The sequence below is a fragment of the Salmo trutta genome, chromosome 28 (assembly GCF_901001165.1).
Source record: "Salmo trutta chromosome 28, fSalTru1.1, whole genome shotgun sequence".
NCBI lineage: Eukaryota > Metazoa > Chordata > Actinopteri > Salmoniformes > Salmonidae > Salmo > Salmo trutta.
Window position 1 is genome coordinate 18496133 of NC_042984.1, and position 14314 is coordinate 18510446.

Here is a 14314-nt window from a genome sequence, read left to right on the forward strand (position 1 = left end):
TCAACTACCACCAAGCTATTGCTAAATGTAGTTTACTTACTAGTTGAACTACATGTAGTTCACTACTCCCCAATACTGCTCTTCTTGCAATGACTAAATATCTAGGCCACCGACCAATGTTGTTCAACTTATCTGATAACTTTTTATAATTTAAAACAGCTGTAGTCTATGTTAGGCTATATTTATCTTAAACCGAGACAATTTTCTTTCATAAACGTAGGCTTATTGTTTAGACTTGAACGTAGGCTTTATAGGCAACGGCTTTTCTCAGGCGTGTGAAACGTTTTACACACTTCTCTAGCAGTTGAACCATTTAGCAGAATAACATTTACCATAATAACACAGCTCTGGCTAGCAAAACGAAAGAACCCACATTTTATCCCAAAATTATCTAAAAATGCTCATTTCTTGGCACATTCGTTATTGCCTACGTGCGCGAAGTGCCGATCGACAAACAAAAGAAAACACTAAACGACTTGCCATCCAATTGTGTCGCGTGCATCACAGGGCACGCCTCCCGCGTCCTCGCTCTTATTGCCAAGTTGTGCACGCTGTCCAGACAGAAGCATCAGTGTTGTTTGCTGCGATAGACGTTTCACTCAGAATTTGTTGGTTTCTTTTTGTACTTTCTTGATCGGAAGCGCTCATAATATGAAGAATATGACGCTACGAAAGCTTAAAAAAGTAAACTCCAGTGATCCATCTAGTAGACTTTCGAGCCAGGACGATATTTACTTTCCGTCCTCAAAGTCAGACAGTTGTAAAACTATGGATTTACCAACTAATTCGGAAGTGTATAATTACAAGACTTTGGCATACTCTGGTGGAACGTTGCCAAGGAACTTCAGAAAGGTGTGTATCCTGTTTAACTTGATCACTAACTTTCACTAGCTCCTTCAATCAAGTAGTCTAGCATAATAGACATCAATGAAAGCACATCATTTCAGTTAGCCAAATACAGTGCCACTTGCCCGTAAGGTACAGAGGCCAGCGGATACGCTCAATATTTGAATATGGATTTCCTTGTGGCTTCTCACACGAGCACATACATTGATGTCGGTTGTTCATTATGAGTGGAGACATTAGCCTATCTGTGACGACATTTTATTTAATTAGAAACAGCAGTGTGAATATTTGTGACCTTTTGTCAGAGCCCGACATGGATGCCCTGTTGTGCACACCAAGCGTCTGTTCCCCATTTTGATATAAACTTTGTATAAATGTTGACACACACTGAAGCAAAAACACATGGTGTCCACTTGTCACGTGCTAAAGCTTGCCCCTTCCTGACCACAGGACCACCCACACGTTACTCTTTGAGTGCCACACTCCTGACTCCCTCTTGATTCAGTGCAATCCAACCATTTCATAATGTCTCTGCATTGAGAAATTCGTTTTGCACCAAATGAGTATTTCTAGGCAGGCAAACATAATGTACTGTGTCTGAACATTGCTTCACAAGGAACAGTGCTGGCTTTACTAGTGAATTAACATGGCCAAGCATCATCATAATCTGAGAATGTACTGTGATGTAGACTGGTAAAACTGTTATTATGGGAAAGGTGTGTGACATTGGTTGGCCCAGTTCTGTAGTGTTACTGTACTGTCTTAGGAAGCCAGCCAGAGTTATGTGGAGGCCTCCTTCGTACATCTCACATCATCATCTGGAGCCTAGTACCACAACAGGGCATTGTGCAGGGGACCCTGCTCTGCTCCTACCACCCCCACGGGTCTCTCCCTGGGTACTTGGGAATAAATGAAGTCATTGAGGGGCCTAGGACAATTCTGGCAGTGTAAATATATATTAAAAAAAATGTTACTTGAGGCAGTGACACAAAGCGCCCTTTCATAGGGGCCACATTTAAAATAATTGAGGTAGAACAGAGGTGAATTGATTGTAGTGTAGACTAAATACGGTAAGTGATGTAGTGTAAGAGATACTTGTAGTTTACACTAGGTAAAGTGTAGGTTGGGTGGGTCTCCCAAAGTCCCAATTTGGTTTGGGGTTTCCCTCAATGCAGGGATTGTGGCAAGAGGCCCAAGGCTCCAATCCATACACACGTCTTGTTTGTCTACATTCTGATTGTAACCTGTAGAAATGGGGAGATTTTATTATCATTATCAGAAAAAACCGAGAGACACACAGTTTGGTTTGATCAGCAGTCTGGGCATCACAAGTCAGTGCACTCCGATGTAGATAATTAAATATAGATGTCCAAAACGTCTCCTGTGACTTATGACAGTAAATAGGGTCAACCGAGAGCAGACAGTCAGACACAGACATACTGGTTTCTATCTGTAATGGTTTCTTACCCGTGTTTTGGCTCAGTAGCTTAAACACAAACATAGACACCAAACACACACAACATGCCTCAGGAGGACTTGGTGGACAACACACCCAAGCGAGAGTTTGAGGTGTGTCCTGCAAACCTGGCCTACGTAGGTAGGAAGAAAATCCCCTTTGCGTGCATTGTGATTTCTGTTTGAACCTTTAAACACCTGTCTTTGGTTGTTATTTCATGTCCGTCATGTTTTCTCGTCACAGAATGGTGGGCTGCAGAAGAGGACTCCCCTGACTCAGACCACAGAGCCACGGAGGTAAGCCAAACAGTCATCTCTCCCCCTGGCATCAGTTACAGGACACATCTGCCTTTCTGTCACTTCTCACTCTTGACTGTGGTGGAGGGAAGCATATGTCGTACACAGAATGCCAGAACAGCATTCGTAAACCCTTTCATTCACAACAGACTCAAATGGTGCGTGTTAGCAAAATTACAGTGGGCTGCTTTCAGAGAAATTTGAGTAGGCCTCTGGGTTCAGCTTTTGGGAGAATTAAATGGAGTGAGTTACAGAAATTCAGCATTACAGCAACCTTTTGTATTTGCGGTTATTACTATTTACGGAGCGACTTCTCTGGACCCCTCTTCCCGACAGCGAAAGGTCTGAAACTTCTGTACTTTAGGCACAGTCTCTGCTCTACTTGTTAGGCTGCTCAGAGAACAGGCTCGTTTGATAAAGTTAGATCAAAGATGAATGTCTGCAAGATCACATAATGATAGTATTCCACATAACAGAACCAAATATAATGGCAAAGTATAATGTTATTGTAAGACAAAACACCACCTAATTTCTGATGAGATTTTAGGTTGATTGTGCGAATGATTGCATTTTTTTTCTCGTAGCCAAAACTCAACAGCATGCGCCACTAGGAAAAATATGCTTTTTTTTATTGAAACTAAACACAGGTATTATACAGTTTTAACATCCGCTCTAAAATTATTTCACTGTACATAACTCATAAGGATACTTGAAACAACACTGTATAACTCAAGATCTAAACGCGTATCCCCATGAAACTGAGATCAATGGTTGGCATGCAGATGCTGCACGGTCATTTCACCGGTAACTTGTATAATGATCATTTACGATTGACCATCATTTGTGTGACAATCGCATGCACAGAACGTGATTCAGCTCTGGGGGAGATTCTGAGGGACTGGACGGTTATCTACGGATCCTACTATTTGACATTCTAATGTATTATGCATTTTTATGTAATTTATTGATGCTGTTTTGATGTAGAGGGCACACTGCAGACCACTGCCCAGTTAGACCTTTGGACATGTGACCTTTCATGACGCAAAGAGGTTTTTAGAAACAAAAGAGTGCTTGTCATGTTTTGGGCAACAGAAGTATCTTGTCATGTAATTTAGATCTATGTCCTGTTACTGTAGCAGGACTAGTTATTTTCATAGTAGTGTACTTTGGATGGTTTGTAATGCAATTTAGATTTGTTAACTTTAAGATTTTATCATCCCTGCCTAAATGAAAACAACCTTTTCACTGTTTCAATACTGGTTTGTTTTTGCTTAAAACATTTACCATTTTAGAGTTCAGTTTAACTGTGAGTGTATTACACAGCTAGGTATCATGATGTCCATCAGCCATGCAGTTTTTGCAGAGAAAACAATTCTAGAGTAGATAACCTGGAAATGTATTATCTGGAGATAGCCAGAGTGCAATGGAGTGCTCTCCATAGATACTATTTCATCGTATAACATTTTTGATGAGAATGAGCTACAGTGCCTTCAGAAAGTATTCACATCCCTTGATTTCTTTTCTCCACATTTAGTTGTTACAGCCTGAATGTAAAATGGATTAAATTTAGATATTTTTGTCACTGGCCTACACACAATATCCCATCCTGTCAAAGTGGAATTATGTTTTTGAAATTAACACATTCATTAAAAATGACAAGCTGAAATGTCTTGAGTCAATAAGTATTTAACCCCTCTGTTATGGCAAGTCTAAATAAGTTCAAGAGCAAAAATGTGCTTAACAAGTCACATAATAAGTTGCATGGACTCTCTATGTGCAATAATAGTGTTTAACATGATTTTTTAATGAGTACCTCATCTCTGCACCCCACACATACAATTATCTGTAAGGTCCCTCAGTCAAGTAGTGAATTACAAGCACAGTTTCAACCACAAAAAAACAGGGATGTTTTTCAATGCCTTGCAAAGAAGGGAACCTATTGGTAGATGAAAAAGCAGACATTGAATATCCCTTTGAGCATGGTGAAGTTATTAATTACACTTTGGATGGGGTATCAATACACCCAGTCGCTACAATGATACAGGGGTCCTTCCTAACTCAGTTTCCGGAAAGGAAGGAAACCGCTCAGGGATTTCACTATGAGGCCAATGGTGACTTTAAAACAGAGTTTAATGGCTGTAATTGGAGCTGAGGATGGATCCGCAACATTGTAGTTACTCCACAATACTAACTCGAGGTCGGCCGATTTTATTTAGGGCCGATTTCACGTTTTCATAACAATCGGTAATCAGCATTTTTGGACACCGATTATGGCCGATTACATTGCACTCCACGAGCAGACTGCGTGGCAGGCTGACCACCTGTTACGCGAGTGCAGCAAGGAGCCAAGGTAAGTTGCTAGCTAGCATTAAACTTATCTTATAAAAAAACTGAATCTTAACATAATCGCTAGTTAACTACACATGGTTGATATTACTAGTTTAACTAGCTTGTCCTGCGTTGCATATAATCAATGCGGTGCCTGTTAATTTATCATCGAATCACAGCCTACTTCGCCAAACGGGTGATGATTTGACAAGCGCATTCGCGAAAAAAGCACTGTCGTTGCATCAATGTACCTAACCATAAACATCGACGCCTTTCTTAAAATCATTACACAAGTATATTTTTTTAAACCTGCATATTTCGTTTTTTTTTAAATCATGTTAGCAGGCAATATTAACTAGGGAAATTGTGTCACTTCTCTTGCGTTCTGTGCAAGCAGAGTCAGGGTATATGCAGCAGTTTGGGCCGCCTGACTTGTTGCGAACTGTGTGAAGACCATTTCTTCCTAACAAAGACCGTAATTGTACATAATTATGACATAACATTGACGGTTGTGCAATGTAACAGCAATATTTAGACTTAGGGACGCCATCGGTTAGATAAAATACAGAACGGTTCCGTATTTCACTGAAAGAATAAACGTTTTGTTTTCGAAATGATAGTTTCCGGATTTGACCATAGTAACGACCTAAGGCTCGTATTTTTGTGTTTATTATATTATAATTAAGTCTATGATTTGATAGAGCAGTCTGACTGAGCGGTGGTAGGCAGCAGCAGGCTCGTAAGCATTCATTCAAACAGCACTTTCCTGCGTTTGCCAGCAGCTCTTCGCAATGCTTGAAGCACAGCGCTGTTTATGACTTCAAGCCTATCAACTCCCAAGATTAGGCTGGTAATACTATAGTGCCTATAAGAACATCCAATAGTCAAAGGTAAATGAAATACAAATGGTATAGAGAGAAATAGTCCTATTATAACTTCTTAACTGGGAATATTGAAGACTCATGTTAAAAGGAACCACCAGCTTTCATATGGTCTGAGCAAGGAACTTAAACATTAGCTTCTTTACATGGCACATATTACACTTTTACTTTCTTCTCCAACACTGTTTTTGCATTATTTAAACCAAATTGAACATGTTTCATTATTTATTTGAGACTAAATAGATTTTATTTATGTATTATATTAAGGTCAAATATTTTTTATATATATATATATATATATATATATATATATATATATATATATGCAAAGAAAGAAAAAGCTTTTAGAGAATAAAAATATTCCAAAACGTGTATCCTGTTTGCAACACCGCACTAAAGTAATACAGCAATTAATACAAAGTGTTGTATTGGATTTGCCCCAAACATAACACATTACTGAGTAACTCTCTCCATATTTTCAAGCCTAGTGGTAGCTGCATCATGTTATGGGTATGCTTGTAATCGATGAGGACTGGGAAGTTTTTCAGGATAAAAAATAAACAGTATGGAGCTAAGGAAAGGTAAAATCCTAGAGGAAAACCTGGTTCAGTCTGCTTTCAGCAGGACAATAGCCTAAAACACAAGGCCAAATATACGCTGGCGTTGCTGACCAAGAAGACAGTAAAGTTTCTTGAGTGGCCAAGTTAGTTTTGACTTAAATCTCTGGCAAGACCTGAAAATGGTAGTCTAGCAATGATCAACAACTAATTTGATGGAGTTTGAAGAATTTTGGAAAGAATAATGTGTAAATGTTGCACATTCCAGGTGTGGAAAGCTCTTAAAGACTTACCCAGAAAGCTGTAATTTCTGCCAAAGGTGCTTCTACGAAGTATTCACTCGGACGTGTGAATGCTTATTTGCACCAGGTGGTGATGTCGCCAGTCACAAGTGGCTCAATACTGCAAGTAAATGAATTTCAAACTCATTTAATCATATCCACATTTTTATTTTGTGTTTTAGAGAAGTTATCCTGGAGAAGAAGGATGAGGAGACGTTTGGCTTTGAGATTCAGGTAAGAGGATAATAGACGTGGGAGGTGGTATGGTACGGGGGATTTCTGGATTTCTGAGCGTCATTTAACAGGATTTTCCTTCTCTCTCATGTTCACATTAACGCTGATGAGATTTGTTCTCTACAACCATGTGGATGATTTCACCCCATAAATCAAATAAGATTGAGTGGAGTGTGTGCATCTGTTGAAAGCGTCAAAGGTCACCATCATATCTGTCAAATACAGGGAGAAATGTATCCGTGAGCCTCAGACTCGCTGTATAAGGCTCTGATGTATCCCATGACTTTTTATTTAGCCTTAATTTAACTAGGCAAGTCGGTTAAGAACAAATTCTTATTTACAATAACGGCCAAACCCGGACGACGCTGGGCCAATTGTGCGCCGCCCTATGAGACTCCCGATCACGTCTGGTTGTGATACAGCCTGGATTCGAACCAGTGTGTCTGTAGGGATGCCTCTACCACTGAGATGCAGTGCCTTAGACCACTGCACCACTCGGGACTTGATATGAGAGTGTGCGTATTATTGATTTTTTTTCTCGCTTTTTTTCATTTGGGTCCTTTTTCGAATCGGCGTTTTGTAAAATCTTCTCACTGCTGCGTGTCGTGTCAGACAGTCTACTATAGTCCGATCCCTCGGACACTGTAAACAGTCAGATTTCTGCCTTCTTTATCTGTTAGAGCTCCCTCCTCTCTGTCCCCGCAGCGCTTCTTCAGAATGCACCACTTGTTGTCAGACAGCCTTATCTCTCTAGAGAGGATGCCGGCCAATGTAAGGGCCATGAAAATGATCATTTCCATAGTACTGCTTATATTTAGTGTTGGGATGGAGGTCCCTCCTTTTCTGCTTGGCCCTGTCCTTAAGGAAGTGTGGTCAGAGACAGGAGAGCTGGATGGCTTTAGGATCCTGTGCTTTTTCCATCATGTCGCTGGACTTCACCAGGCAGTCACCAGTTCTCCCATTCCTTTAGCTTTGAGTGCAGTGGGGATAATGTCAGTATCAACTATGTAAATGTATAGTTGGATTGGGATTTGCATCTCTAGGGTCATTTGCATGTTTGGTTTCTGTGGAAGGTCCCTGGGTCTGGGAAGGAAGGGAGGCTCGTAAGCATTCATTTGGGAATTCTAAATTCCAACAGAACAAAGTGTATAGATCAATATCAAATATTTCAATGCCCTTGGCATTTGACATGATTTACTGTCTGTGGAATTGCCGTCATTTTGTCACTGTCACCTATTGTTTCAGCTGACAAGCAAGTCCGTGAAAGCTCTGAGTTTAAACGTCACCTCAGGATAACACTCCGTCAGACAGCAGTGGAATGTTGAAATGATTCACTTGACAAGACAACTTAAGGGGAAGTCTGGCTGTGGTTGTTTGTCATATTTGCCTCCAAGACAGAAACTGTCATGTGAATCAATCTAAGGAAGATCGTCAACAAAATGGTGATGGTGTGGAAAATGTTTGCGTGTCAGTTTTGGTCCCAGTAGTGCTGGTTTACCTTTTTATCTCTCTGCAGTATGAGGACAGGGAATGGTTTTTAATGTCACTGGTAAACCATAAGAGAATTTGTCTGATTTGTTCTAACCAAATTAGTTGATAAAGGTCCTTGCTCATGAAGAGACTGCTTTTAACATCTTTTTTATGATGGACTATGATAGAGGGCTGTATTCGTTTTTGATTAACCACGCAAATGGGTCTGTCTTCGAAGTTTCAAATGCCTTTGTCTGTTAAGTAGCAAGGCCTAGCACTTCAGGTATCGACCTCAGGCATACTGTATGTAAAGAGAATTACTAAGCGTTTGTGATGGGAAATTACCAATGATTTTGAACACAATGCAATGTTTCTGATAATTGTTAACATATTTTCTCCCATGTCTTGCACCTAATTGTTCCTAAGAATATATTTATTTGACGTGGGAGATGTAATAATAATTGTAACTCATTCTCCTCATTTCCTTTTTCCAGACATATGGGCTGCACCACCAGGACCAGAACTCTGTGGAGATGTGCACATTTGTGTGCAAGGTTCACGACGACAGCCCCGCCCAACAAGCCGGACTCAAAGTCGGTAAGTGGAACTGAAAACCCCAGGTCATCAGGGACTTTATAACAGTTAAGTGCATTTGACACATGCATGACCTGCCTTTACTGAAAATAGGGGAAGAATAAAGGACAGGTGGTTTTGATACAGTCTTGTCCCTTTCTTGTTTGCCTGCCAGGATGGTAGTCGTCCCTAAGTAAACACGTGAACAAATGAGTTTCAGTCGGCTGTTTAGGGATGTTCAAATACAAACAAAAAATGTGCCTACTCATTTTCCAGTCAAACACTATAGGGAGAGATTATTTCAGCAAACATCATGCAGGTCAACTCCCTTGTCTCCGTTGCCGCCTTGCCAGATACAATAACTCAAATGCATACAATGACTTGGCCATGTCTATTTTTATCTCTTTTTGTATTTCATCAATTTCTCTATTTCCTCTTCAGTCTGAAACATTATTTCTCAAAAATACCTCAGACAGAATTGGCCTTTGCCAATCTTTAAAAAAAAAAGAAAAAAAAGAATGTATTGCCCATTATATCAGAAACAATAGTGAAAGAAGGAATTGTATATTCTCACATTTTAATTTCTCTAAACCGGATACTAGAGTATTATTCATCTCGGAGAGAGAAGGAGCACTAGAGGCAGGGCCAAATGAAACCAGACCTAGACAGACTTCTCTACCCATCTGAAACTAATAACAAACAATCTAATAAACTTGCAATACTTTAACAATAACGGATAAAGTAACACACACATGCTTGAATAATATTTTTCAGGCCGTCTTGAAATTAGGAAAAGTGGTTAACAACAGCAGTGGCCTGCCGTGACCTCACAGCCAGGGTTTAGGCTAGAAACAGTGTCTGTATCACACATGAGCTGCTCCATAAACCACAGACACTAGCGGGATCAAACCAGTCTCAGTAGACCACAGCTATGATAAAACCACACTGGAATTAACTGGGTCTGTTTTTCTTAACATGCATGTTGTTTGTGTGCACAGGGGACACCATCGCTAGTGTGAACGAGACCACCGTGGATGGATATCTACACAAGGAGATTGTTCAGCTAATCAGGGCTTCTGGGAACTCCATTAGGTAAGCAGATGAGAGTTCAATGGGAAAGAGAACTGGACTGGTTGTCGACGGTAACAACTTAATTGCTCCACTTTTTGTATTGACCTTATTCAGATCGGTCTATAAAGAGTTCCTTGTGTTCTATGACCATTTTTCAATACTTTTTAGTGTCGTTTTGATACTGATACATCTTTGATCTTCTTGGTTGAGCAATGTTGCGGTCCAAAGTACAAAATCACACAATTGATAATAGAGTCATTATCTATCGACTGAGAAGCAGGTTTGTGTTTTTCGTCATGAATCTTGTTCTGAAGCCAGCTCTGCAGTGGTCACTAGCTGGAATAGCCACAGTCATAAAATCTGATTTTTAAACCCAAGCTTAACCACACTGCTAACCTTAATGCCAAACCCTAAATCAAGACCATTCATTTTTATAATATAGCCAATTTTGACTTTGCAGCTGCCCTATCTAAAGGGAAAGGTGGATACCTAGTCAGTTGTACAACTGAATGCATTCAACTGAAATGTGTCTTCCACATTTAACCCAACACCTCTGAACTCCTTTAAATAGCTACCATACAATCAATGTGCCATGGATGTACTCTAAACAATTTGTTTGCACACCAAAGTTGCCTAGAAGCAAGTCATTACCCTTTTTTAATATGCAGAATTAACTTTCTCAGTGTTAAATTGGAACCATACTCTTGCTCTCTTTGTCTGCTTGTAAAAGATGAAAGTCCTATTAGAATCGGGGCCCCATTTATAAACTCAGAAGTCAACTCTATAAGAGTGAAGTTAACCACACAAAAGGCCCAGTGCATGCCTCTTGTCTTATTATAGATTTCATCTAATTATTCTTGCCTCTAGTAAACATATAGGCCTACTGAACTATTAACAGAGAGCTTGTTTCAACCCAGTAAAAACAAGAAACCCCCTAGAGGTGCACCAGTTGCCAAAGTCGAGTGGGTGTCTTGAAACGTGATACCTTCTGAAGCTTTCTCCCCTACTTGTAAACTGTTGAGCCTAGACTAGCATGTTAGGGTCTCCTATAAAAAGAGCCTTTTCACAGCTACTTCAGAAGTTCCTCTCTGTTCTTAATTGGGTCCAGAGTATGCTGTGAATCCTTACTATCCTTTTTTGTGGCTCTCTGGCCTTCCTGTGTCTGAATGAACAACATTGCCGTGTCTTTCCTTAGGCTGGAAACAGTGTACAGCGACTCCATTCGAAAAGCAGAACTGGAGACCAGGCTTCAGTATCTAAAGGTGAACATCTCTTCCTATTCCCCTCTGTAGCAAACCTGTGGTTCTGCTTCCTTCAACAGAAATGGTTATCCAGTGTGGTGTGTGTGTGACAACAACCATAGGAGTTGAGTATACAGCACAAACAGATCTGGGACCAGGCAAGTGTGTCACTGGGATCAGACTGACAGTGTAGTGAAAAGCCAATAGCCAGCAGACAGAAAGTGCAGTACTCTCACCAGACTAATCCCTTTACCACCTGTTTTTCCCTCTTCTCCCACCTGTTTCATGACTAACGGCTGCAATGCGCTTACATAATGCTGTGTGAACACGGTGAATGAGAGTAGACACAGTTATATTCTTACTTTACACTTGGCTGGTAAAAAGGACACTTAATGTGTGAAGATAAGTGGCTTTCCTCAAGATGACGGCTGCTGTCCCCAAGCGCCTCCATCAGGGCTACAAATTGAAATCACACAAATCACCTTTTCTAATTTGTATGCATTTTCTTTCATCAGCAAACCCTACATGAGAAATGGGATGAATACAGATCTTTGATGACGCAAGAGCAGAGGCTGGTTCATGGTAAGTCATTCATTTATGTTGATGTATATCAAATCACATTTTATTAGTCACATGCGCCGAATACAACAGGTGTAGACCTTACAGTGAAATGCTTACTTACAAGTCCCTAACCAACAATGCGGTTTAAAAAATATGAATAAGAAATAAAAGGAACAAGTAGTTAAAAGAGCAGCAGTAAAATAACAATAGCAAGGCTATATACAGGGGGTACACTTAGAGTAAATGTGCGGGGGCACCGGTTAGTCGAGGTAATTGAGGTAATATGATCTCAGGTAAATTAATTTAAAGTCAATTTAAGATGTATGCTAAACCAGTGATGTCCATTGTAACACTCTGTCCCTGTGTCCTCTAGGTATAGTGATGAGTGATGCTGCTATCTATGAGTCCCTGGAGTCTGCAGGGGTGTACGGTAGTCTGGGCACCCCGAGCCCGGCCGCCCTGCGTGCTCTCCGCTGCACCGGCAGCACCAGCAGCAGCGCCAGCCACCTGAGTGCCACCATGGAGGAGGACCCACTCTACCAGACCTGTCTGTACCAGAGGCAGGGCGACCACCTCAACGATGCCAATGGTGACCTCACCAGCAGCACAGAGAAATACAAACAGAAACCAGAACAGGAGAAGCCTCCACAGGGTAAGCAGAGACTGATCCGCCCCGCCAGTGAGCTCTTCACCTCAGCCAAGACCCACCTGACCCGCAGCTCCAGCACACGCAGCTACCTGAGGGCTTCCAACAATAACTCTTCATCAGCACCAGGGGAGAAGGCACAATCGGGAGGGTTCAGCTCGCTACAGAGGAAACCCAAACAGAAGAGCTTCCGCCGACACCTCCTTAAGTTCATCCCTGGACTGAACAGAGGCATGGAGGAGGAGGAAAGCAAGCTCTGAGAACTAAACGGACTAAACACCCGAAGAACTAGACTCTTTTTGACCCAAAGACTTAATATTGCCTCTGACTCAACCTTAACAACCAAAGATTTCAACTAGTGCCACAGAGACCAAATGTCTGTCCAGAAATATCTTTGTACTTGTTCAGATGACTACACATTTGACCCAGCGGAACCAATGGTCCTTTGAGTTCTGAAGCACACTCCAATTTGAGGAGACACCTGTTCATACTGTACCTTGGTTACTGTTTCCATAGTTCATAAGTTATTTATTTATTTTTGATTAGTTTGACCTATGTACAGAATGAAGGATTTCGTTTTTGTGTTTTAATTTAGTTTTGTCATCATGACAGTTGAAAATAAATGCCCCATATCTTCACATGGGATTTTTTTGTAAGAGACATTTGTTACTGTTTTTGTACCAGTTTTATCTGGTGTTTTCTTGCCAAAAATATCTGCAAATAAATGTGTGGCATTTTGATTAGCCTTGCTTGATTTATTTTTTATTTTGGGCATATAATAATGAATACTTTGTTCCTTGGAGTACATTGACTGTCTTCTCCACAGCTGTTCTAAGAAGTTGCAGTTGATCTATCACTCTCAACCGTGAAGGCATTATATAGTTATATCACACATACACTACCGTTCAAAAGTTTGGGGTCACTTAGAAATGTCCTTGTTTTTGAAAGAACCCATTTTTTTTGGTCAATTTAAAATAACATCATTGATCAGAAATACAGTGTAGACACTGTTCTAAATGGCTATTGTAGCTTGACATGGGCTGATTTTCTTTTCTTTTTTTTTAATGGAATAGCTACATAGGCGTACAGGGGCCCATTATCAGCAACCATCACTCCTGTGTTCCAATGGCACGTTGTGTTAGCTAATCTAAGTTCATTTTAAAAGGCTAATTGATCATTATAAAACCCTTTTGCAATTGTTAGCACAGCTGAAAAATGTTGTTCTAATTAAAGAAGCATTAAAACTGGCCTTCTTTAGACTAGTTGAGTATCTGGAGCATCAGCATTTGTGGGTTTGATTACAGGCTCAAAATGGCCAGAAACAAAGACCTTTCTTCTGAAAAGCATCAGTCTATTCTTGTTCTGAAAAATGAAGGCTCTTCCATTGAAGATCTCGTACAACGCTGTGTACTACTCCCTTTACAGAACAGCGCAGAGTTGCAAAGAAAAAGCAATATCTCAGACTGGCCAATAAAAAAAAGATTAAGATGGGCAAAAGAACACAGACACTGGACAGAGGAAGATTGGAAAAAAGTGTTATGGACAGACAAATCTAAGTTCGAGGTGTTCGGATCACAAAGAAGGACATTCGTGAGACGCAGAAAAAATTAAAAGATGCTGGAGGAGTGCTTGACGCCATCTGTCAAGCATGGTGGAGGCAATGTGATGGTCTGTGGGTGCTTTGATGGTGAAGTGGGATATTTGTACAGGGTAAAACGGATCTTGAAGGAAGGCAATCACTCCATTTTGCAACGCCATGCCATACCCTGTGGACGGCGCTTAATTGGAGCCAATTTCCTACAACAGGACAATGACCCAAAGCACATCTCTAAACTATGCAAGAACTATTTAGGGAAGAAGCAGTCAGCTTGTA

The 14314-nt window shown here is 40.7% G+C and overlaps 1 protein-coding gene across 1 annotated transcript; it reads left to right on the plus strand.

Annotated features, from left to right (window-relative positions):
* The first annotated feature begins 523 nt into the window (after positions 1–523).
* Positions 524–13181, plus strand: LOC115165667 (general receptor for phosphoinositides 1-associated scaffold protein). The gene is made up of 8 exons (XM_029718934.1): positions 524–852; positions 2546–2598; positions 6828–6879; positions 8844–8946; positions 9921–10014; positions 11189–11255; positions 11750–11816; positions 12169–13181. The coding sequence occupies exons 1-8, from the start codon at positions 652–654 to the stop codon at positions 12699–12701; spliced, it is 1170 nt and encodes a 389-aa protein (XP_029574794.1). The 5' UTR covers positions 524–651; the 3' UTR covers positions 12702–13181.
* The last annotated feature ends 1133 nt before the right edge of the window (positions 13182–14314 follow it).

Bases quoted from the DNA above. Each gene is read 5' to 3' on its own strand.
- LOC115165667 (XM_029718934.1), top strand. From the start codon at position 652: ATGAAGAATATGACGCTACGAAAGCTTAAAAAAGTAAACTCCAGTGAT. The intron at 6,880-8,843 runs GTAAGAGGATAA...TCCTTTTTCCAG, and splicing joins CGTTTGGCTTTGAGATTCAG to ACATATGGGCTGCACCACCA. The intron at 11,817-12,168 runs GTAAGTCATTCA...TGTGTCCTCTAG, and splicing joins AGAGCAGAGGCTGGTTCATG to GTATAGTGATGAGTGATGCT.